Source organism: Ochotona curzoniae, unplaced genomic scaffold (genome assembly GCF_017591425.1).
Source record: "Ochotona curzoniae isolate NIBS_2020 unplaced genomic scaffold, NIBS_Ocur_1.0 contig_2723, whole genome shotgun sequence".
NCBI classification, from domain to species: domain Eukaryota; kingdom Metazoa; phylum Chordata; class Mammalia; order Lagomorpha; family Ochotonidae; genus Ochotona; species Ochotona curzoniae.
The window spans coordinates 20220022-20244469 of NW_024465573.1; the positions used below are offsets into that span (position 1 = coordinate 20220022).

Genomic DNA, 24448 nt, shown 5'->3' on the forward strand with positions numbered 1-24448 from the left:
GGGTTCCCATGGCCTGGCATCATGCAAAATTGGGTCCTACAAGTTTCTCTTTAACTAGGGTTCACTCTTTTCCATCTCCTGCCCTCTTCTCCAAGGCTCTGAGACGAATTGCCTCATGGGAGCAGCAGCACCCAACACAGAGGTAAAGTTTCAGGATGTCCTGGAGGATATCCAAGCAGCCCCTAGTGATAGTGATGGGCTTTTTGCACATAGCTGGCAGCCCAGGCTCGCTGTCCTCCACAAGACCACCTTAGCCGTGAACTTCCTCCTCAGCCTTCAAGCCATGTAGACACAGCTGTGTCCCCAGGTCTGGAGCAACTTTTGGAGGCATCAGCTGCGTGACAAGGGTGGGAGGATGCCCTGGGAGTGAGGGCAGCTGAGGATAGGGTCTGGTCTGCATGTTAATGTAATGTGTGCACCTGAGAGGAGGCAGGAAACCCTCCATGCAGAAGCCACTGCATCTGAGCCCAGCTCCATCTACCCTGAATTCTTTCGGAGTCACAATATCTTCCTTGGCAAAATGTCCCCAGACACATGTTTGGAGGGGATGGAGATGTTAAGCAGTCCTTTGGGACTGTAGAAAATACACACGTGTGAGCATCTCAGGATCACCTAGTCCTGCCCCCTCCCTTAGCCCTGCACAAAAGAAAGATCCACAGAGAATCTGTGACTTGCCACATGTGGCCTCACTGGGCCATGGAGACCCCTAGGAGACTATCAGGGAGAGGTAGAATCGAAAGGTACCCTTTCCCTGCCCTCCCCAGCTCCCTTCCTCCCTCCTCAGACCTGTCATGGGGTCCTTTTGTAGGGGGTAAGTAAGGCTGCCTCTGTTTCCTCTCTGAACAAAATCCCTGTGAGATCAGATTGAGAGATGGGACACTGGTCCTCAAACTGGATTCAAGTTGGAATAACCTATGAAATTTAAGGCAAAACAGTGATGCTTGCCTCTATCCCCCACCTCCAGGCTAATTAAATCAGAATCTGTAGGGTAGACTGGGGCAGTGACTGATGGCTTTGAGTTCCATCCTGATACCTACTGGATAAAGCCAGAACCACTGGGCTCTTCAGCCCTTAGGGCAGGTTCAGCTCCATGAGCTCCAGTCACATTTCATTTCCAACCTGTGTCCCAGTCCCTCCTCTGCAGTTTTCTCCTACATGATCCGCCATCACACAGGCATTCGTTGCCTCCTCTCCAAGGACCTGCACCTGCAGGGACATAAGACTAAGCACTGGCTGAGGTCAGGAGCCAGCACTTGTACCCAGGCCTCTGGAGCCCATGGCTGCTCCCACCTTGGCAGTGCCAGAGCACTGCATGCACAGTTCGCTAAGACCATGGAGGCTGTGCTCTGTGGCATGGCAGCAACACATGTGCTGGGATCTGTGATGCAGGAAAGGCACCTTCTCTATGGAGGATGGCAGGAGAGGAGTGTCCACAATGACCTCTGCATAGGCCACAGACCCTAGAAGCAACTTGAAGCAGGTCCTGGAGTATCTACCAGAGCAAGCTCATTCCCTTCCACTTCTTGGTGGCCCAGGGCAGCATGAAGCAGGAGGAACTGTTGCTAGTCCTCTTTGGTCAGTACCACACAGCCTCCAGCTACATACATACCCTCCTCATCGCGACCCAGGACTGTCAGCCTGAACTCCACACCTGCTCCTGGCTTTGTGGCATCCTGACACTGGTCTCTGTAGGATGAGAGCTGGGCTCCACTGCACTCTGCTGCCCAGAATGAGGATGACCATATTGCCCACCCCTCAGGGAACACAGGGCATCCCTGTCCTGTCCTCTTGACTGTAGTGGCTATAGCCCATCGCACACTGCAGCTGCCACTTCTCTACAAGATGCACCTCAGGTGTGAGGACAGCCTCAAGCTGCTCACCCAGCAGGACTTAATGTTTGTGCATCTAACAGCCTACCAGGGCCCCCTGGAGATCAGTCACTTCCTGGATGAGACCCACATGGACTTCGATGCTCTTGAAGGCTGAACTGGACAGCCTTCACCTGGCCACCTGCCATGAGGAAGGGGAGGTGGTGACTGCACTGCTGCAGTGGAGGGCTGATGTCAGTATTGCTGAGGAGGCTAGCTGCACACCACTCCACCCAGTGGTCCTGAGAGGAACCTTCCTCAACCTGGAGCATTGCACAGGTTGTCTGCCACAAGGCGCACTAGAACCCTGCCCACTGGGTTGTCTCCAAGGGCAACAGCTCTCCTCAAAGTGCTTACCAACACCAACCCTGACCTAGATATGCAGCTTGGAGGGCATTCTTGCAGCTTGCTCTCTGAAGCTGAAGGCAGAGCATTGACTTTCCTGGAGGACAGGGATCCTCACTGGCCATTCCAGGTGATGTTGAGCTGGTAGTCCATGGAAATCTAGATAACCTGAGATCTTCTGCCTGGAGAAGAGTCCTTCCCCATCCACTCTGGCCCTTCCCCTTGGTCTTGAGTGGAACAGGACTTGGAGTCTTGGGTGATGGAAGAGTAGAGAGAGGAATCACTGAGGTGGTACTTGGGTGAGCTGCTTTTGCATCTTCAGGTCCTTCTTCTTTGCATGGATTCAACTTACCACAGTGACCTCCCTTTCCTGCCCCAGGTTCCTGCCACCTTTTGCTTAAGTTCACAGAGATTTTTGAATCCTATGGTTCCCTTCCATAAGACCAAAGGAGGCAGAGAGGTGAGGGAAGTGCCTTTCTCCCAGGTCTGACCTCCTGGCTCCATGCCTCGGGATAGGGCAAGAAGGCCAAAGGCATTTGAGTGCTTTGAGCTTCATGTGTTTTGCTCTGGAGCCTTAGAGCTCTGACAACTGTGCTCACTCTGCCACAGTGATTGTCTCTACCTCCCCGCCTGTCCTCCCAACATGACTTCCAAGAATAAAATCAAGGTGTGTCCTGCTGTGGATATATGATCACAAATAGGACATGAGATTCCTGGCCCCCAATCCCACCCTCTTCTGGGTGCACATTTTGCTTCTGGGTTTCATCCCAGGTACCCTAAGGTGCTGGTCTGAGCCCTTATGTCCATCCATACTGCTGGACAGTGTGATAAGAGCTGCCCCTCCAACCCAAAGATGGTCAGAGAGGCCTCACCCGCCCGCAGCTCTGACTCACCACTAGCTGGCAGGTCCACCTCTGTGTGTGGCTTTTCAGGACCAGCCGGGCAGGAGCCACAGCTTGCAGCCTGGCATCAGCTCAGGGTGACAGAAGCATGGCAGATAAGACTTCTTGGCCCACATACACTCCTGCTCAGTGCATGAGTCCTTTTTAACAGACCAACAGCATTGCATCCTCCACCATGCGGCCTCTAGGCTATGGCTCCAGACTGTTGGTCCCTGGACATTTATCCTACCCTGTCACAGCCTACAGCCACCATGGGAAGGCAGGATCAAGCAGGGACACAGCATCGGCTAGATTGCGACTTAAACTAGCAGTTGCAGGTTGAGCTGCACACTGGATTCTCTCAGGTGGAAGGTTTTTGAAGTGTACTAGTGTTGGCCATTCCACCAATCATTCAGGAATCCCCAGCATGTGATTCCTGGAGTCATTCACAGTACCTCCCATGCACTTCTGAAGTGCAGGGCCGAGAACCACCAGCAGGAGGCGTCTTGGTTTCTCTATGCTCTTCCTTTGCTCAGCCATGGGGATAGTCTCTGGCCAGCAGCACAGCTGTTTTGAGGGTGGTGGTGGTGTGGCTTTACCTCTCCAAGTTGGGTAGCTGGGAGTCCCCGAGTACCCTAGGCTAAAGGCCCTTAGAGACTGGTCCACTCTCACCCTATGCTAAGCTGCTTGGCCCAATCTCTGTTCTCAAGACTGAGCCTTGGGGAGAATTTGTAATCAGAAATATAATCCCTGGGACTTGTGTTTCCAAGAATAGGTGCGAACAGGAGGAGGGAAGAGGAGGGGACAGGGGTCTGTTTGCTTCTCCTAAGCTGAGTCTAGCTTCAAGTCTCAGATTTCACATGAGGCAGAAATGGGGCATTTGGGGGTGTTCATTCCCAGTCAAGTGAGCTGAGACCAGTCAGCAAGACAGTGGTCAGCTACTGGATTGAGTTCCAGGTTCCTGGCTTTGGCTTTGGCTCCAAAGTGGGAGTGAACCAGCAAAAGGGAAGACTCTCTCTCTGCCTGTCTTCTGTGTCTCTCTGACTCTCAAATAAAGTAAATATTTAAAATATGTCCCCAATTGAAATTCTCTTCACTCTGCCCAAGCCTACTCAGCTCAGCCTCCGTTCTTTTTTCTTTTTTTAAGATGTTTTTATTTTCACATGGAAAAGCTGTGTTGGCTGCCATCTGCTCTGCCTTCCTGGTTCTGTGTCCACTGCATCCTCACGCCCTGTCAGTATCCACATTCTACCCAGTCCCCTCTCCATGCGGAGCTCAGACGGTGCTCTATCCATGCCTGCTAAGTTGAGGTCTAGACAGCCAGGGGCCTTTGTGGCCACATAATGTAAGCACCATGGTGCAACCTTGCATTTGCCAAGTACCAGGACTTGCATGTGGGGGCGGGGGGCAAAGTGCTTTTGCAAGACACCCCTTTCTGCCTCATCTTAGCTCTTCAGAATGTGTCTCCTCACTCCAAAGGTGATCTGCCTTCTTACCACCCCCTGCTTCCTGTTTCATCCAGGGCCCCCACAACCTGTGACAGAGCAGGGACTCCAGCTGGTGGAGAAGCAATCTGTTGGCAGATTCCTGAAGCCCCGTTTTGTCCCTGGTCTGTTTCCCTATCCTGCTGCACTTGGGCAGCAATCACGGATGGCATGCAATCCCTAGGTCTCATCCCCAACAACTTTTCTTTCTCTCTTTTCAAACTGCCTTCAGATCAAGGACCAGCACTGTGATGATCAGGATTAATCCAGCACCTATGACACCGGAATCCCACATGAGTTAGCACCCAAATGAGGTGGTAACCATTGAACTTGCGTTCAGCTCCCAGTTGCTCCACTTCCATTCCAACTTCCTGCTAATGTGCCTGGGAAAGCAGCAGATGACCCAAGTGCTTGGGCTCCTGAAACAGGCTTCTGACTCCTGGCCTCAACCTGGCCCAGCCCTGCCCACTGGAGTCGTTTGGAGAGTGAACCAATAGATGGGACAATCCCCCTCAGTCTGTATCTCTATATCTTAATTCTGCCTTTCAAATAAAATTTAAAATCATAAAAAAAAAAATTCAGACTACACCAGGCTCTTCCAGTTACTGTCAAGCCTGGTCAAGAAGCTGGGCTAGACTGAGTGGTATAAGATGTGGAGTCAAGGTCAGCTTGGGCCCCAGACAATATCATGCTCCCTGGAAGGAAGGCTCTTCCAGAAGTGGAGAAGGAAGCAATGGCTCTTCCCTCCATACCCTGGGCTGAGAGAAGTCAGACAGATCAGAATGCATCCCTTCTTCGGTCCTGAACTGGGGAAGGCAGGGAGTGGGGTGAGGGGTGGGGCACAGGGAGGGGCTGGGCCAGCAGAGCAAGGCAGCTATGCAGTCCCAGGGTAGAGGGATGGTTTGGAAGAGGATCCTAGCCAAGTGGGACCCCAGAAATACCCCAAGGGAGACCGGTCTGCAATGCTCCTCCTGGCAGGCAGACGACCATTCCTGTTGCTAGACTAACTGGGAGGCAGGGTCTGCAGCTGCTTCGTTCAGAGGTCTCTTGCCCTGACCTTGCAGGAAGTTCCTCATACTGTCAGTGGGACATCAGCCTTGATGCCTCCTCACCTGCTTAGTTGAGGTCAAGGCAGGCCAAGGCTGCTGCATCCCATGTAACACAGGTAATCAATGCCTGGAGCTGTGCAGAGCAAGCCTGCACCATGTGGCCCTTGCTAGGCTGTGGCTGTTGTCCCCAGGCCTAGCTCCAAGTCTCAGGATGGGGAGCGGGGAAGCAGAGGCTAGCATGACTGTGCCAGTAGTGGGTCTGTGCCTTTGACCCCATGAACACAGGCATCAGGACCCCCTTCTTCCATGTCTTGCTCCTGACATCTCTCCCAGGCCCTGGAAAACAGCTGTTCTTCGATCAGCATTCTCCGAGTGAGACCCTGGGGTGATGGGTGGAGGACATGAGGCCAGGATTCAGCCCACTTTGCCACTGCCTTCTCATACCAAGCCTCTCTCCCCACCATGCCACCTGGGCGTCCTTTACACCCAGGGACTCCTTTTGACATCTGGAAGGCTGGCATCATGCCCGGGGCCTGCTCCTGATGGGAACCCAGAGGTGGACATTGCGAGAGCATCCTCACCACCCTCACTGGACAGAGAAAGGCTTCAGGATCAGGACCTCAACAGACAGCACGAACCTGGGCCACCCCCTCCACCTCTGTGTTCCAGGGGCCCTCTGCTCCCATTCCTTTGCCCCCGGAGTGCTGAGGGGGGGAGGGGGTGGAGCCCAGCCCTCCCCCTGCCCACTTAACTGTCAATCTGCTGTCTGGCAGAAAAGACTTGAAGCCTCATGACAACTGTGGGCAACTTTCCCCTGCCCCGCCTCCCGCCCCTGCCCTGCCCTCTTCCCCTCTCTTTCTGTCAGGGCGCGTCTCACTCTGCTTCAAAGTCGGCCTCCCTCCCTCATTCCCTCCCTCTGTCTCTCCCGCCCTTTGTCATCTCTTGTGAGTCTCACAGCTGATAAACCCCATGCCCTGATCAGATTCCTAATGATGAGATGAGCTTTTAAGCCCCAATCCAGGTCAAGCTCTCCCATGGACTCTGTGTGTGTATACACGTGTTGGCTCTAAGGTGGCTATTGTCAACTGGCAGTTCTGGCACCCCTGGGGTCTGAGGCCTTCCCCACAAGGTGGTCCTGCCTCCTTTTCCTCTCACCATCTTAGCTAGACCAGGAACCCGTTTTGCCCACGTTCTGGAACCAGGGTGCGTCTGGGGTCAGAAGCACCTCCCTAAGCTCTGAGCTACATTCGGGCGGGTTCAGAGGGAAGATCAAAGTCCATAATTAAATGTTCAGGGCAAGTTAAGTGCTGCAAACTTCAGTGCTAAAAATACTGTATTTAGCATGCAAATTATGCCCTGACAGTTCCCGGGAGCCCGAGCCTGTGGGGGCCGCCGCCGTGTTTGTCACCACTGTTCTCAAGGTGGTAAGAACCTGGCTGCTTCGCCAGGTGGACGGATGGTTTGCCTTCAAAAAGCTGAAGGCTTGCCATCCAGGCACTTCCAAGTCGTAGCTCAGAAGGCTGGGAGTTGCGGACTGGCCAGGAGGCCAAGAGGTGGAAAATCCAGGCCGAGGCCACAGTGCCCAAACTGACCTGGTCTTCTCTGGCTTGCTCCAGACAAAAGGCATGGACCAGGAGAAAGGGACAGAGACAGAACAGAAGGAGAGCAGAGCCAGCACCTGTTTGGCTAATTTTTCCTCCTCTGCCTGGTGGGACAGACAAGCCCCTCAGAGGCATGGGTACCTGGCAATATGGGCTATACCTGACTTCCCTCTAGATGGGCCTGTCACACATCTGAATGCTGAGGACGTGGTAGCACCATCCCTTCTCCACCCAAGGGTCCTCAACAGCGGCTCTTGTCAAAGTTTTATTCATTTGGTGCATGTATAGTGATGTTACAGAGTCTTGGGGCTCAGAGCACCCCCGGCTGCCCCACCCCAAGCTGCAGCTTCCCCTCCTCCTCTCTCAGGGCAGGACTAGACCAGGCCAAATGTGGTCAGCAGTCTCTCAGATGTGGGCTCCTCTAAGGCAGAGGCAGTGGGAGAGAAGGGAAAGGAAAGAGGAAGAAGGGCCAGAAAGAACCATAGAGGAGAGTGAATGTGACAGGAGGAATCTTGAGACCATCACACCACCCAACCTGGACCCACTTGTGGGACCCAGGCTGACTCCCCTGCCTGCCACCGGCTGGCCTGCATCTGCTATGGGAATGGAGAGTGCCTGAGAGCCATCAGCAGGTGGTGGAGGATGCAGGAGCTCCTCCCCACAGACCCTTGTGGGGCCCCTCAAGGTGAGGGTTCCTTTGCATGGGTAGCTGTCTGGAGGGGGAGGAGGGACCTAAGACTTCTGGCTTGGCTTCCCTGGGGTCCATGTTGCAGCCTGGTAGTTGTACGAGTTCCCCAGGATGGAAATAGCCTGAAGCCTTGGCAAGAGTTCTTTGCTTCCCTTCTGGGGACATGAGCTATCCACGTCTTCCCAACTGCCTGCTTCAGCATAAACCCTATGCAGACCAGGCAAAACTCTGCCCCCAGAGCTTTGTCCCCAGAGCCTTGACTCTAGTCCCAGTGGCCCCAAGGGCCCAGAGCAAGATCAAGGAAGGCGGCTTCATCTTTGGTGCCGAGGGGAGGGGGCTGTGAAGGAGCTATGAGCAGCCCCTGAGCCAGAGGGTTCAGCCTAGAGGCTGGGACTGTGCCCGGCTCCCTTGCCCTACCCTGGCAGGGTAAGGGCGTGTGGGCATGGAGTAACACTTGCAGGGGCTGTCAGGGTGGGGATAAGGCCCAGCCAACTCCCCATTTCCATACCATAACCACCGCCACTACCCTGGCCTAGCTGCCCACTGGCTCAAAGCAAAGAAGCCCTGCAGCCTGGGCAGGGAGGCAGGGAGCAGGCTGCTGGGCAGGCGGGCACAGAGTCAGCAGTGTAGGATCTTCAGGAAGGCCTTGCGGAACTCGATGTTGAAGGTCGTGTAGATGATGGGGTTCACGGCGCTGTTGACGTAGCCCAGCCATGTGAAGGCGCTGTACAACACAGGCGGGATGTTGCAGTCACAGTGTATGTTCAGGATGTGGGTGATGAAGAAGGGCAGCCAGCAGATGATGAACACACCTGGGGGGTGCAGAGGAGGGCAAGGTCAGGCTGAGCCATGCCCTAAGGCCCTCGACAGGGCACCAGGGCTGCAGCTGTGTAGCAGGGGTCCTACTATAAAGGGATCCACACTGGCATTTGGCTTCATCTTGTTTGAAAGGCTGGAGGCCTTTCACCTTCATCAGTTTTACTTCCCCTGGTTGTCAAACGGAGATGAGGCCCACCTCTGAGGAGGCAGGAGAGGGGGGGATCAGCAGTTTGAACAGGTGCCCACTCTCAACCGAGTCAGAAATATAGTACACTTGCTCTATGTCCTGGCTGCCTCCAAAGCTAGAGGTAAAACACGTAAGTCTCTGGCCAGCACAGCACACACTTGTGGGCAAAGGGAGCACCAAATAGCCCTCTTGCTTGGTTCCCACAGCATCTTCAGGAAACTGAGGCTGCCTACAGTGCTGCTGTCCACCCAAGTTGGCCCAACCCAAGTTGGCCCTGTCCTTTGGCAATGAAGAATTCCAGTCCATCTAGATCTCCAAACGGTCCAGCTTGCGCTCCATTTCCTCCAGTCCCAGTGGACATGCCCCTGCCGCAGGGCCACGCTCCCTCACCTAAGATGTGTCTTGGACCTCCCTCCCACGCTGCCTGCCTGACTCAGGTGTGCTTTCTTTTCTTGAGGTTTCCTGCTCGGGTGAGTCTTGGCTTAGAGGCAGGCATGGAAGGCACCTGTAAAGGCCAGCCTGAGACCAGCAAGCCCACAGGGCAGAGCCCCTGGGAGCTGCAGCAGAAAGCTGGCTCTAATCCTGCTCTGTCATGTCCCAGCCACACAGTCATAGGAGCTGCTTCACCTGCTCGGACCACGGGCCTCAGACACAAAGTGAGAACAGGACTCCTGCCCTCCCTCATGTGTGGATAGCTGGGGGCTCCTAAAGGATCATGGGTGCTGTGTGGAAGGCAGAGTCACACTGGTCCCTCCTTTTTCAGCCAGGCACGCTCATCAGCCTATCCCCTGAGTTCTGCCTTCATTATACAGTTTTTTGAGTAGACACGACTGCTCTCTCATTTAGATCAGGGACCTCTTCTCTGGTCCCAGTGTCTTGACTGAATGCAGATGGACTGAACTTCCTAATTCCCCAAAATGTTCCATAGTAACAAAAGCCATCATGAAAACATTGCTCTGTAGTTGATAAAATGCTTTCACCAATCACCTGATGACATAACAACCCTGAGAAGTGAATGACCCTCGTCCTGGGGCAGTAGCCTAGTGGCTAAAGTTCTCACCTTGCACGCGCCGGGATCTCATATGGGCACTGGTTTGTATCCCAGCTGTTCTACTTCCCTTCCCTTCCAGCTCCCTGCTTGTGGTCTGGGAAAGCAGTCAAGGATGGCCCAAAGCCTTGGGGTCCTGTACCTGCATGGGAGACCTGAAAGAGTCTCCTGGCTCCTGGCTTTGGATCAGCTCAGACCCAGCAACTGTGGCCACTTGGGGAGTGAATCAGCGGTTGGAAGATCTTCCCTCTCTATCTCTCCTTCTCTATGTAAATCTGATTTTCCAATAAAAATAAATAAATCTTAAGGAAAAAAAAAAGTGACCCTACAGGTGGAGAGACAGCGAGAGAATGTAACCTGCCAGGGGAAACGGGGCTCTGAAGATGTGTGGGCAGAGTTGTTCAGACTGCCCGAGTTCAAATCCTAGGGACCTGCAGGGTTGAATTCCATGCCAACTGTAAACCTTGGTTTGCCTATCTGTAACATGAGCATGATTCAGAATCTCCCTGACCCGTCTGCTTGTTCATCAATGGGATCGGCCTGCGCCTCAACCTCCTAGCCATGATTAGCCAGGGCAGGGCAGGGAGTGGGTCCTGTACCTGTGGACTCTTGACCCAGCCAGGGCAGCCAGAGCTGACTCACCGAGGACGATGGCAAGCATCTGGGTGGCTTTCTTCTCCTTCTGCTGGGACAGCTTCCTGCGGCTCATAGTCTTGAGCGAGGTGCGAGTTTTGCCGTTGGGCATGGTCTGGATCTCAAAGATCTTGGCAATCTTGGGGTGGTCTTTGGCATGCCCGTTCTTCTCTGGTTTGGCGGGGCTGTCGGGGGTGCTGTGGAGGGCATGGTGGGACGGGTCGGGGAGGGTCAGTTGGTGGTGGCTGGGCGGGATGGGACTGTAACGGGTCCTCTCGGGTGGGCTGGTGCTGGAGAGCATATCCATCTCTAGCTCCTGGGCTCGGCGGGCAGCGTCCTGCACCAGGGACAGACAGCTATAAGTGAAGCCAAGCAGGCCCTCAGTCATCCCGTTGTCCTCTCCCCCTGTGGACTTCTAGCAAAATGGCTGAGCACTGGAAAGCAGGGACAGTCTCAGTACAGGACCCAGGACCCACAGCAGCCTCTGCCCACAGGGCAGTCCCTGCACCTTCTCAGAGCAGCTTCCATGCAGCTTCAACCCCTGCCAGCAATCCGGGGGGTCTCAGTACCCAAGCATGCCTCTTTCCTTACCTGAACAAAACTTCCTGAGTGCCAGCTTAGTTCATGGCGCCAAGCTGACTGCCAAGGGCAAATAACTGACATGTTGTAATAGCAGAGCGGATGTCCATGCTACCCTGCCTCTCCCTGCCTTGCTAAACCAGGGACACAGTGCTCCTGCTGGGCAGGCACCTATGCCAGCGAATGCACCTGCTTCTGTATTTGCCTAGTTATACCAAACCAGGTGCCAGGGGATGATGTGTTGGCCAGAGGACCCTGTGTCCTCCTTGCCAAGCTGCCTTGGAGGTCCCTGGCATGTCTCACTCCCACCCCTCCAGCTTCTCCCAAAGGCTCTCCTGTCTGCTACTGCGGAGATCTAAGCCTGAGTTTGGATATGTCCAGTGGTTTACCTGGGCTGCTGCCCCACCCCTGCTCCTGGCATCTGCTCCTTAGACTCCAGCCCCCTTGCAGTGTAGGTGAGGACCTTACTTCCCAAGAATATCTGGCCTGCATGTGGGAGTTTCCTGTCTACCTAGGCTGTAGGGGTAGGGAATATCTAGCCTGTGAGTTGTGTAAGATCCATGCAATCATTTAGTCTGATCCTGTCAAGGCAATCACAGGTAGGAATCAAATTCAGTAAGTCTATAGCAGGCTCATTTTCAAATTGATAACATGGTGTGTCCATGAATAATGATATAAATATTCAAATGACCCCTGGGAGAAATAGAGATGAGACACCTGCAGCTTGGGCCCTGGTGGGGGGAATGTAGGGAGGAGCTACCAGGAACCAGCCACATTGTGTCATCCTGCATCTCTGGGTACCACTTCCACTTTCACTCTGCCCCCATGTCTGACCCATTCCAGCCTTACTGGGTTCCCAGCTTCCAGCCCCAGGACCTGTTTGTTTGCAAGGCAATACATGCCAGGGGGAAGGAAAACAGGCATGTTTGGGGGATCATGCAGGTCTGGGATCAAGCACGCATGGGCTCTGTCACTAACTGCAGGCTTGGGCCAGCTACTGCTCCTCTCTGAGCCTCGGCTGCCACATCTGCATGTGCACAGAAGACTGAGGGGCTCAATGAGATATGCCTCCCAGGGCCTTGGTGAGCATTTGATGACAGGGACATGGCAGGTGTCAGAGGAATGGGAAGAGACATTATGACATTTTTGTAAAGGTTGTTATGGCCAAGTCCCCTCTCCCAACCATTTACTTCGGCTCAGGGCACCCATTTCATCTTAGAGGAGTGCAGGGCCCATAGTACATCTGTCCAGAGGTGTGTCTGGCCAGTTTGCCCTTGATTAAGACAGAGAGAAGGTGGGTGGAGCACGCCCTCTTCCTCTGCTGCTGAGCCCTTGCCCTGGCTGGAGAAAGCACTGGCTCTGTATCCCTAGCCTGCACACTTACCACTCGCCGCCTGTTCACTGGGAAACTCCCATTAGACTTCATAATAACCGTGCCAAGTGCCATGTCCTCAGGGTGAGTACAGTTGCCCTGTGGAGTGAGCCAGCACACGGGTCACACAAGGTGGGGAATGGGCAGGGCTATGAGGGGTGGGGGCATCCATGGAGAACTCAGGCTGCAGGGCAGGGGCCAGAGAGAGAAGGGGGTGGAGCCAGGGTGGGAAAGCTGGCAGTGCAACAAGACGAGGAGGGCAAACAGGCAACAAGAGGCTGGGATTTTGCTGGTGCGCCTGCTCAGGGACTGGCCACCAGCCCAGCCAGGCATGCTCACATCAAATTCTCAAAATCACCCTGGAATATCAGCATTAACAATTCTCCAGGAACAGAGGCGGAAGCGGAGGCTCAGAGAAGTTGAGCAACTTGCCCAAGGTCACTCAGTATTAAAAAAAAAAAAGGCAGTAGCAGAATTTGAACCTGACATATCTAACCCTCCTTATACTCACATGCTGTCGTCCTGAGAAGGGGGAGTGGAGGGGAGAAGTCACAAAATATTAGAGGAGGAAGTAAGGAGCTAATAGAGGAGCAGAAATGAGAAGTGGAAAAGAGTGGGTGCAGAAGAAGGTTATGTGGAGAGGCAGACAGAAAGCATGTCAAGCAAAGGAAATGGGCGGAAGGAGGGAAGCAGGGAAAGGGAGACCTAGAGGCTGGAAGCAAGGAAAAGAGAGGCCAGTAACAGAGAAGAGAGAGGAACTGGAACAGGGTGAGGGGTGAGGGATGAGGGAGGTGAGGCGGATAGAGGTCAGAGCAAGATCTGCTGGTTTCAGCCACAACGACCTCCAAGTCAAGACTGCTTCTAGAGGCAGTGCCCACCAGGGACTCCCTGCCTCATGTCCCTGGACACACTGGGCCCCAGCCTCACTCAGCCACCCCAGTTTTCACCTCACCCTTACTGTGGGTCCCAGACCCCCACCTGGGTATGGGACATGCGCCTTAGGTTGTGGGCAGGTGGGGGAGTTAGAGGCGGGGAGGGGCTGTGGGACCTTGAGCGGTGCTCTCAGGTTGGCCCTGAAGGCTCGGCTGCTGCGCTTCGTGTTGACCCTCTTGCGGCGTTTGCGCAGGACTATGTAGATCTTGATGTAGACGAGCAGGGTGACGATGAAGGGCACGTAGAAGGAGACGATGGAGGAGTAGACCACGAAGGCGGGGTTGGCGATGATGCACTCATTCTGGTCTGTGGGAAGGAGAGCCCAGCGGAGCAGAGTGGGCGTCAGTGGGAGGAGCCCCACACAGTGCCAGCCCAGCGCCAAGAGACATGACTCAAATATCAGGGCATCTGGCAGTGCCATGCAAAATACAGACAGCCGTGGCCCAGGAGCTGAACAGGCGGGCAGGTAGGTGGTGGCTTCCAAGTGTGTCCAGGACTGCTCCTGGAGACTCGGCCATTAGTCCTGACAGCTCCTGGGCACATATGTGGAATGAGCATGTTCAGAAGCAGTGACAGAAGAAAACTTCTGAGAGAGACAGCTCTTACTGTAGACCTTCTGATCTGTGGGGCAGAGGCCTGCCACCTCCCAACTCTAGGACTTAGTCCTGTTTGCCAAACTCCTGTGTGTTTTTGTATTCTTCATGTTTCCTGTGCCATTCGGGGCAGCCCAATGTTCATCCTCTGTGTGAGAGCCTTTCTAGGTCCACCTAAGCATATTCAGCCTGATTCCCATTTCCTGGGATCCCTGCCACCCATTGTCAAGGCAGAATGTTCTTCAGTGTCCCCAGAGGTACACCCATGTAGCCATCATATCCCTAACAAGAAGGAATTTCCACTGTGACAGGTGCGGCCTTGGGTCTCTTCTGTCTGAGGTGCTCTGGCTGCACCTCCCATTGGAATGGGCCTGTGCGTATTTCACCTGCTTCTTTCCAATGGTTCTGGTGGCTCAGGCTGTGTGAGTATGTGTGAGTGTGTGTGTGTGTGTGTGTGTGTGTGTGTGTGTGTGTGTGCACCTGCCTTGTTTCAATTGAATAAGCAAACTTGAGAATGGTCTGACAACCTCCTTGAGCCATTATCCTCACTCCTCAGCCAACTCCACTGTCACCCAGGCCATTGGCTTCTCTCAGGCCCAACCTGGAACAACTCTGAGATGGTCTTGGCCCAGAAGACCCAGCCTGGCCTTCATCTATATCTGTGCCAGGGACTCAGGCACCTCTGGCTTTGGCACAGAGGCAAGGACCTGGGAGTTGAGGAGAACCAATCCTGGGCAGACAAAAGCAGGACTCACCTGTTTTGTTGAGGCCGAACAGCAGTGGGCATGAGATGGTGAGGGACAGGACCCAGACAATAGCGATCATGACGGTGACTCGGCGCTTGGAGCTGTAGCGTGTGTTGTACAACATAGGCATGGCCACAGCTGTGTACCTGCGAAGGTGGCAGTCCTAAGTCCAGGGTGCAGGGCCAGGGATCCCTCACTCCGAAGTGTGCGCCAGAGATGCCCCTACTTAGAGTTGGACTGATACCCACCTCCACGGAGTCTGCCTGGCCCTCTTGCTCTCAAACTTGGGCACCAACAACAGTTGTTGATGTCCAACGAAGCACTTAGTAACTGGCCAACTTTTGTGTATTTTTGGGCCATGCTGATTCTTCTAATTCTGTCATTTTGGAGTTAAACTTGTTTAAGGGGGCCCTGGGCTGAATCTGAGAACCTGAACTGGGTTCATGCAAGGTAAAAGTGGTTATTAATGGGTTGGTAGCCAGGCCTGTAAGGACAAGAGTTAACTCCCATTGAACATGACAGGTATTGGCAAGACTTCCTCAACCCTTCTCAGTCATCGAGTGACTTCATCATCTAAGAATGTTGGGAGCCCACATGGCAGACCTGTGCAAATCAGCTAATGGCTCCAAGGGTTCGGCTTAGCCTGGTGGACAAGGCCAAGCACCCATGAGTGAACATAACCCAGTGCTACAGCCCGACAGCAGCGGTCACTGCAGCAGCTTCTGGAGCACAGAGCAGAACTCTGAGACCACTCACAGTCTGCCCATGGCCACATAAGTAGGAGGCCATGGGTCCAGGGTATTATCTGGGTATTTTCAGTAGCCTCACTGTCCACAAAAGGGTTCCCCTTAGGTAGTCAAAAGCACACACACGCTTGCATGTACATACACACACACCCCTACAGCCAGAGTTGACACACACACACACACAGCCAGAGTTGGCACAGGCAGAGGCCAACTCTAAGATTAAACAGGGCAACCAGAATGCCAAATGACCAGGGTCACCTCTTCCCCTTGGCTGGGCTCACCTGTCAATGCTGATGGCACACAGATTCAGGATGCTAGCTGTGCACATCATGACATCCAGAGTGACGAAGATGTCACAGTGAACCCTGCTGAATTTCCACTCACCCACCACCTGGGAACAAAGCAACAAAGTGGGTGACAGCAAGAGGGGGGCAATAACTGAAGTCCTATAACTAGATCTTCCTGGTCAGGTCACAGGCTCCAAGGGTGGTTGTGAGAGCCTCTCTTCTGCACTTCCAATCCAGCTCCCTGCTAAGGCTCTTGAGAAAAGCATCAGAGGATGGTCCTTGTGTTTGGGACTGTGCACCCACATGGGAGACCCAGTTGCATCTCCTGGCTCCTGGTTTTAGAGTGGCCTATCCCTGGCTGTCGTGGTTGCTTGGGGAGTAAATCAGCATATGAACAACCGCTCTTGTCTCTGTCTCTTCATCTCTCCCTCTCTGTAACTCTTTCTCAAATAAATATCTAAGTCTTTTATAAAAAAGTCTGTAGGCACCCCAATACAGCCATGTACAGTGTGGTCCCTATCCAGGTTTCTGAGTAGTATTGAGGTGCCAGGAAGCCAATGTCATCCATGCTGTGAGCACGCAACAGATCCCACTCACTCTGGGGAGAGACTGCCTCCTTACCTGGGCCTGGAAGGGGCAAGGAAGGTGAAAGTCCTCCCTGCTTGAGGGATGCAGCCTGGCTGTCATCAATGGCACACTCACCACCAGTGCACAGCTGCCCAATGCTGCTGTGTGCCAGGGACCAGCCTCGGTGCTTTTCACATAATGACCCAGGCGAGACCCAAATACTACTGTGAGGAAGCAACTAGTTTTACTCCCATTTTATAGATGATAAAACTGAGGCATGGAGAAGCTGCTCACTCTGTAGTTTTCCCCTGGCAGCCTATGGCCTAGAACCTTCTCTTAAGGGAGGGTCAAGCCCTAGGATTCCTTAGTGAGTGACCCTCACCAGGATGTGGACAGAGCCAAGGAACCTTCATACACTTTGACCCCTGGAGCAAGCAGACCCTTGACCTGCATCCCTGTGTGCTTTTATGTACCTTTGTATTTTCTGCATTTGCTTTGGGCTCCTCCTTAACATTCAGACAGGTCATTTAGCAAGTGTAGTCTGCACCTGAGAAAACCAAGGAATTGATGGAGTGGGGTCCCCTAGGGCCCATGTAGCAGTGATCTCAGACAGCACATGAGTTTCTTTGAGGGTCTGGGCACAGGGGGCCCCTGCTTTCAAGTACCTAGTCTTCCCTCCCTCAGGAGCTGCTTATTTCACACCAGCATTTCCTCTGCTTATAGCTACAAAGATTTTATATTTTCCCTGAGCGCAGCATACCATGCCCTCTTTGGCAGGGCCCTGTCTCTGCGGCATGGGTAAGGCAGTGACGCCGAGAGCTGAGTGTCTGCTTGTTTCTGATTGCTAGACACTCAGATTTCCAGGTTGGTGCCAGCCCTATACAGGGCACCCTCTGAATCTAAGCAGGGACTGAGAGAAGCCCCAGGCCGCAGGCCACTGCAATCCCCCAAGACAGCCAGCCAAGGCTCTTTGTAAGCAGTCCCACATGGGGACCTCTCTGTCAGCAGCTTCTCCCTTTGCTGTGTGGTCTGAGGGAACAAGGCAACTCCCCAGAGTCCCTATGTGCTGCTCTGAAAAGTGAGGCCAGCAGCACAGAGTCCCAGGACTACCATGTGGCTGGGCCCATGTAGCGACACTCCTGGTGCAGTGCCAGTCAGAGCAGCGGTTGTCTGCTCCCCAGTAGCCAGTCCAAGTCTGAGCCCCGAAACATTTCAGAATGAGCCCAAGCAGAGAGGGCTACAGCACAGTCCACAGCAGCCTGCACCCTGCAGCCCTGAACTTGAACACCAGACTAAGCTGTGGGAGGAGAAGATGGTTAGTGGGACACAGAGTGGCACTCCCGTTTCTGCATACTGGAGGAGAGGGAGGAGAAATGAAGATGTCAGGCCTGAGCCACAGTCAGGCCCTCCCTTTGGGGATCCTCCCCAGCCACTCCCATTTCCAGGGTGACCTCAAGACCAGCTCCAGGCCCATATGGGTCCTGTAGTCCTTGTGTGATGTGAGAGGAGTCACCTAACTTTTCTAACCACCTGGTTCATCAGCTGTAATATAGTCATTACAATGCCAGCTGCTTGGATCTGCTCTGCACATGGCCTAAGAAAATGTTGTCTGCAAAGAACTTAACACCCAGCACTCTCAAAAAACTCTCATAGAACAGCATGGTGGGGCCCAGACTTACCTCCAGGTAGACCACCCAGGGCATGACGAGCGTGGCAACGAGAAGGTCAGCCACAGCGAGGCTGACGATCAGGTAGTTGGTGGTGGTCTGCAGTGCCTTCTCACGGGACACAGCCATGCACACGAGCACGTTGCCGAAAACGATGATGAAGATGAGCAGCGTAAGCAGCATGGCGTAGTAGTTGTAGTGGGGCCTGTCCCACTTTCCCTCCGACCCGTTGAAGGGTTGGCTCCAGTTCTGCCTCTCCAGGTCATCATCGTACCAGGACAGATTGAGGGGATCCATCAGGGCAGTGGGGCCACTGGGTGACAGGGCTCTGGCCGGGAGAAATGGACATGGGATGTGAGTGTGCTCTGGTGCTAAAACCAACCCCTGGCAGGCAGCGGAGAGAACTCTCCAACCTTGGGATTTCCAAGGTTTACATCTAACAACTGTCTGGCCAGCTGCCTTTCTTCTAACCGATAGGAGCAAGGAACAAAGTTTTAATGTGCCGTAAAACAAAGGAGCTTAGAAAAGCTGATTCATTTGTTGGACACACTACTCAGGACACCACATGCTTAAACTAGCTAGGACTTTGAGCTTCTGGGGGTAGAACAGACACTTAGTTCATGCATTCAATCTTGATTCTGTACATATCTATTAAGCAACATCTTCAATAGTTCTAGAGACTTTATATATTCTGGAAGAGCAATAACCAATTTATCTGCTGAATCTATGGTTGAGAGTGGGTGGAGAGATGCATAATCTACTTTAGGCGTTTAAGGAAGGCTTCCTGGAGAAAGTGATGCTCAACGGACACCTAAAGGATGTGTAGGAATCAGCCAGATAAAGCGCTGGGAGACAGGGTCTAGACACAGGAAGCAGCTAACACAGAGAGCAGGTTTTGGAGTGAGGGACTTGAAAGAGATACAGGATAGCTAAAACACTGAAAGACTTATCAGGCAGTGATTCCAGTAGGGTGTAATAGTCAAGGTCATGTAGGGCCTTAGTAGTCATGCCAGGAGTCAGACTTGATAATCAGGGCAGCCATGAACCCCATGATCAGGTCTCCCTTTGAAAGACACAATTCTGGCTGCAGTGCAGAGAGTGGTGGGGGTAGGGGTGTTTCCTGCAGGAGGTGTCACCCAGAATGAATGACACAGAGAAACTCACCAAGTGACTGCAAGAATACAACCCAGTCCCCCAACACAGATAACCGTGCTGGGCTGGAAACTTCGGTCCCCACAGTGATGCCTGGGAAAATTAATCTGGAAGGACATTCATCGGCCAGACTGGGTCTTGCTGGCTTGGCAAGACCAATGGATGGGTGTTCTAGAAAGGCCACCGGCTGCTGTGCTGGAGAGGAGACCTCAGAGGAGCGTGAGGTTGTGGCTGCACTTGAAGTCAGGGACAATAGTTTCCAAATGGAGGCAGCAGGAAAGGAGGTAGAGAGATTTATATAGTGACAACCAAAGAGTTGATGGCACGGAACGTACTCATTGAAGGCTGCCAGGACGGGGTGAGCCTGAGGTGGGAGTGCAACAAAGGATTGGATGAAGGGAGCCTGAGATCTCTGCCTTGAACTCTAGGAGGCTGGTAGTGGTGATGCTCGCAGGGACAGGGATAAGAGGGGCACCTGAGGAGGAAACCTGAGGGGCATCTGGCACCATGAGTCTGTCTGGTGAAGACGGAAGCATGATACATGTTGACACTTAGATGGCCAGGTCTCCTATCCATGTTCTGTACAACAGAACCCAATTCTTCGGCACCCCGAGGCCCCCTGCACAAAACATGATGACTCCCAGGAACTCTACTCTCTGAATGCACTTTCAAGTCACCAACATGTGGCCACATCCAAGTCAAGAAGCAGGGCACACTGGGTGAAGGGGTCCTGGGTTCTGCCCATTTCTCCCCATCTCGCCCCTGATAAAACGCCTCATTTCAGATGCAGTGAGGTGGAACATCAGTGTGCAGCAAGCCCTGTGCTGTCAGCTTGTGATGCACTGTGTCATATCAATGCTGTGTTCCACAGATCCAACGTGCCCCTCCTCCCACTAGGAGCACACAGCAGGAGCCCTAAATGTGTGTATTGACGTCTCAGGCAGCTGGGACTGCCTGACATTCATTTACTCAATCAGACATTATTGAATTGGCTAGGAATAAAGCAGAAGGTAGTGCTCTGCTCGGGGCTTGGGCTGCCCACTCCTCCACCTGCTCCTGACCATCCCTCTCCTGTTATGTCCCTCTCCTGGTCTGGCCAGAGCATCTGTCAGTACCCTCAACTCCCTGTCTGCCCACCCCCGACTTGTTCTACACCCTACTACCAGATTTCTGTTTGAGCAGCAGGACTCAAAGCCTGCTTGTGGTGACAGCATTGGATCCTGGCAAAGGGTCTGTTAGCTCGACAAGGCTTTGTGAGTACACCACCTTGATCATTTTCTGAAGCTTGTTTTTACTATCCGTACTCTGCAAATGAGGGAAATATCTAGAAAACGCTCCCTCTCTGCTCACTCAGGCTCCCACATTCTTCAGAGCAGACTTTGCTCAGAAGCCTTCTGACTGGAGCCTCTTCCACTCTCCTCAGGCCTCCACAGCACATCCTGTGGCTCTGCCTGAAACACACCCCATTTGCATGCCCACTATTTTCAGTACAATGAAAGCTTTGAGGGTTGTAGGTGTCTTGCTCACCCCTCATCTTTTTCAGGCTCTGTGGTTTGTGGGTAGTAAGCGTTCAACAGACATTAGCTGAATTGAATCAAAGGCTGCATCCATCCAATGGAAAAGAAAACCTTTCCAGACCAAAAATGTACCTGCTAACACAGGATGAACAAATGACAAGAAAGTTATGCTGTCCAAGCACATCACGGGTGTTATGAGTGCTGCATGTTGGTCCCATATAAGCTGTTTCCTTCAACCTACAAATCTCATAATGTTCAATTTCTAATGCCAGTGCCTTAGAACATGACTATATTTTATATGAAAGGCCTTTGATTAAACAGGTACCTAAGCTGAAATGAGCCCATTGGGTAAGCCCTGGTCCAGTCTGACCAATGTCTTCTTGAAAAGAACTGGACACACACACACACACAAGTGCATGCCAGGGCAACATGCACAGAGGAAAGACCCTGTGAGGACACAAAAAGGCAGCCATCTGCAAACCAACAAGCGAATTCTCAAGAGGAATCAACTCTACTGTGCTTGATCTTGGACTTGCAGCCTGGGAGAAATAAATGTCTTTTGCCACAGTCTGTGCTATTTGGTTAATGGAACTGTGCAGATCGGCACATGCCCTGGAAGCAGATGCCCAGGAGGCAATGGGCATGCAGGGAGTTGGGGAATGCTTCCAGGACAAATGGAGAGAGAGGGTGCCTGCCCTGCAGTTCCTCCAAAGGCCTAAATTAAAGCATCAGGTTCAGGCCTTAATTCCCCTGCTAACTGCTCTCATTTACCTGAGAGCCTGAGGCTGAGCCAGGGACATGCTGTGGCCTCAAGTACATTTCTGTATCTCTTCAGCAATGGAAACTGCCACTGTGCTTCGCAGGGTTCCTGGGGGGTGGAGATTGAGTGATGTAAGTGCTCTGGGGCATCCCTACTGTCCACATTTAGCAAGCAGAGAAGGGCTATGCATGTGTGCATGGCTAGGGTGCTCAGTGAGGACTGGCACTTAAAACAGTGGGCACAATCCAGAGGGAGAATGTGAGCAGGGCAGCTCAGCGTGGGCTTGGCTGTGAGTGAGTGCTGCTTTCTCTACAGGCCAAGGGTGAGTCTCTGCATCTAAGGCCGCTGGGGGAGGCCATGAGCATTGAGTGTCCTGTTTTTCTATTGATTCTTGCTGACACTCATTGACTTTTACAGATCCAAAAAGAGTACACAGAAATGACAGAAAAATGGGAAAATCATGGGAATGCTTCCATCTCTGTGAATTCTATTAGCATTGTAGTGTGGGGCTGTCTTCTAACCATGAGGGGGCAGTCCTAGTCCCGGCCATGTCCTCAGCATCCTTCCTACAAGGGGCTGACATTTTGACAAGCTCCCACTATGCAATATAGAACTGTGACGAACCAGAATCAGCATACCCACCTCTCAGGACAAGAGAGGCGCCAGCATAGCACAGGAGCAGATCAGAAATCCTCAGTTCAAGTCCCAACTCTGACACTTGCCAGCTTTGGGGCCTGGGCCAGACTATTTCGTTTTCTAGAGCCTCCACTTCCTATGTACATAACAGGGATGCATATAGTTGTAGTAGGACATGTTGCTGGCCCAGCCTTCTTATTGAAGTTTGGCATAATGGCCTGGGATGCCACATCCTATATCAGAGTGATTGGTTCAAGTCTCAGCTACTCACCTCCTGATCTGGCTTTTTTTTTTTAATGTGTACCTGGATGGGAAGCACTTGGATACCTACTACCATAATGGGCATCTCATTTTGGCCTTTCCCAGCCATGGCTGTTGCAAAAAGTGGGGGGAGTAAACAGGCAGGTAGAATATCTGTCTCTCTCTCTTCTCCTTTCTGACTTTTAAATACATAAAAATAATTTAAAAGTTTTATAAATGACAATCAAAACAAATGAAAGAATGAAATGAAATGGGCCATTTCAGAAAGACAAAGTGAGTAGCACAGTCTGTGTATGTGCAGTCCACTAAGATCAGGTTTGTCCAGATACCTATTACACACGTGGTCTCCTATGGCCCATGCTGGAGCAGTAGGGGCTGCAGGGTTAAGAAGGGCTCCAAGAGACAGCACCTAACCCCTTGGGATGAAGTGAAAGAGAGAAAAGGCAATGTCTGGCCCTGGTCAAAGGACTGATTTATGTGATCCTAAGGACTGGGTAGCTGCTGGCCTGGAAGAGCCTAACATCTCTCCTTATCATAGACCAGAAGTACAACACTACCGATATTTCACAGGCTCTAAGACAAAAGCAACTGCACACTGCACCACAATTTATGTAGCACTAGGAGAGAAGACTGTTGCCACCCTTTGATTCAGCCTTAAGACACCCACTATAAAATACATTCTGCTTAAAGAGACAGAAAATGGGTGGGGGAGGGAGAAGAGGATGTGCACCTCGAATGGAAATGGAATTCAGTGACTTGCTAGCATTGCTCTGCTGGCCTTTTTGCAGGATTCCTAAGCAAACCGACCCATCCCAGGCGCCACCTGCTCCAGCTCCAGCCTATCCATTCCTCTTTGCTGAATGCCTCCAGCTGCACGGGTGGCTAGGCTCCAAGCGGAGCAGCGCCACAGGGCATAAGGAAAGAGTCAGACTGGAGGACCCTTCAGATCCCTGCTCTGGCCCTGCCCCTTCAGCATCCTATCCTGGCCAGAGCTTATGTCTAGGGGTAGAACGGAGGGAAGATGCTGACTACCACAGCTCAGGGCTCTTCCAGGCATTAGGGCCTGATGCCAATTCCAAATAAACCAGGTTTGCTGAATATCCACCGCGGGCATGTGTAGGGAAAGCCAAGTCACCCAGAAGCCAGCAGCCAGGATTTGCTGGGACAAATTAACAGTGGACTTTACAGATCTCCTACAGTGATGATAGGATTTTAAAGTTTTGTACATACATTGCTTTACATTGACAGAAGAAAAATGTACATATTCACAGGCTCCCTAGTACTGTTCCAATATATGTTGTAGAACGTGCAAAATCTGCAAATTGGAGTGAGCACATTTGTCTTCTCAAATATTCAGCATTGCTTTTTGGTGCAAACATTCAAATCTCTGCTTTTAGCTCTTTTTTAAAGTACACAGAACTCTTTGCTGAAAGGGAGACTGGCTAAATGCATGGCCCAAAGTGAATTATTCTCACAGCCAAAATGTATTTCAAATAAATAAGAGCACATATTATTATTTAAAAAAAAAATCTGTTGTCAAAAAAAGCATTTTGATTTAGGGTTATGAAAATCGGCTCACCGCCCTCCAAATGCCACCTCCACCTTCCTCCCAGGTGGCTCATGCCTCCTGCATAAAAGCTTAGCAAAGCTTCAAATCATAGTCCCTAAGCCATAAGCATTTAGTGAGCCCCAACAGGGCTCTGCAGGGTCACTGCCATTTCTCAATACTCACAGGTACCCGTCACTGCTCAAGCAATGGGCTTTCTTAGCCCCAGGACACTTCCTCATCCACACGTGCAGCAATGGCTGTGGCCATGACTGCTCCACACCCTACTCTCAGCAGCTTGCAGACGAGGTTCATGGACGGGGCTCTCCCAGGCTTGTCTGTGTCAGCTCCCCCTCGGGGGTGCCAGGAGCAAGAGGAAGATGATGGGGTGCAGGTTGCCTGCCAGCACCAGGCCACTAATGTCCCTGAGATCCTCTGTGTGACGAGTGATTCCAACATCTCATCTTGGATCCTGTGCCATTT

At 52.5% G+C, this 24448-nt stretch overlaps 1 protein-coding gene across 2 annotated transcripts in view; it reads right to left on the reverse strand.

Moving 5' to 3' along the window:
- Positions 1-8440: 8440 nt before the first annotated feature.
- DRD2 (dopamine receptor D2) overlaps positions 8441-24448 on the reverse strand; it is a 50112-nt gene continuing 34104 nt past the window's right edge. The window contains exons 2-8 of one of the 2 annotated variants that reach the window (XM_040977266.1): positions 18106-18421; positions 15854-15963; positions 14836-14972; positions 13603-13793; positions 12567-12653; positions 10613-10940; positions 8441-8728 (exon numbers count right to left, since the gene is read on the reverse strand). In XM_040977266.1, coding sequence (XP_040833200.1) covers positions 8535-8728; positions 10613-10940; positions 12567-12653; positions 13603-13793; positions 14836-14972; positions 15854-15963; positions 18106-18390 — 1332 coding nt within the window. In that variant the 5' untranslated portion in view covers positions 18391-18421 and the 3' untranslated portion in view covers positions 8441-8534. The remainder of the gene's footprint in view (positions 8729-10612; positions 10941-12566; positions 12654-13602; positions 13794-14835; positions 14973-15853; positions 15964-18105; positions 18422-24448) is intronic. The other variant, XM_040977267.1, reaches the window with a different exon arrangement.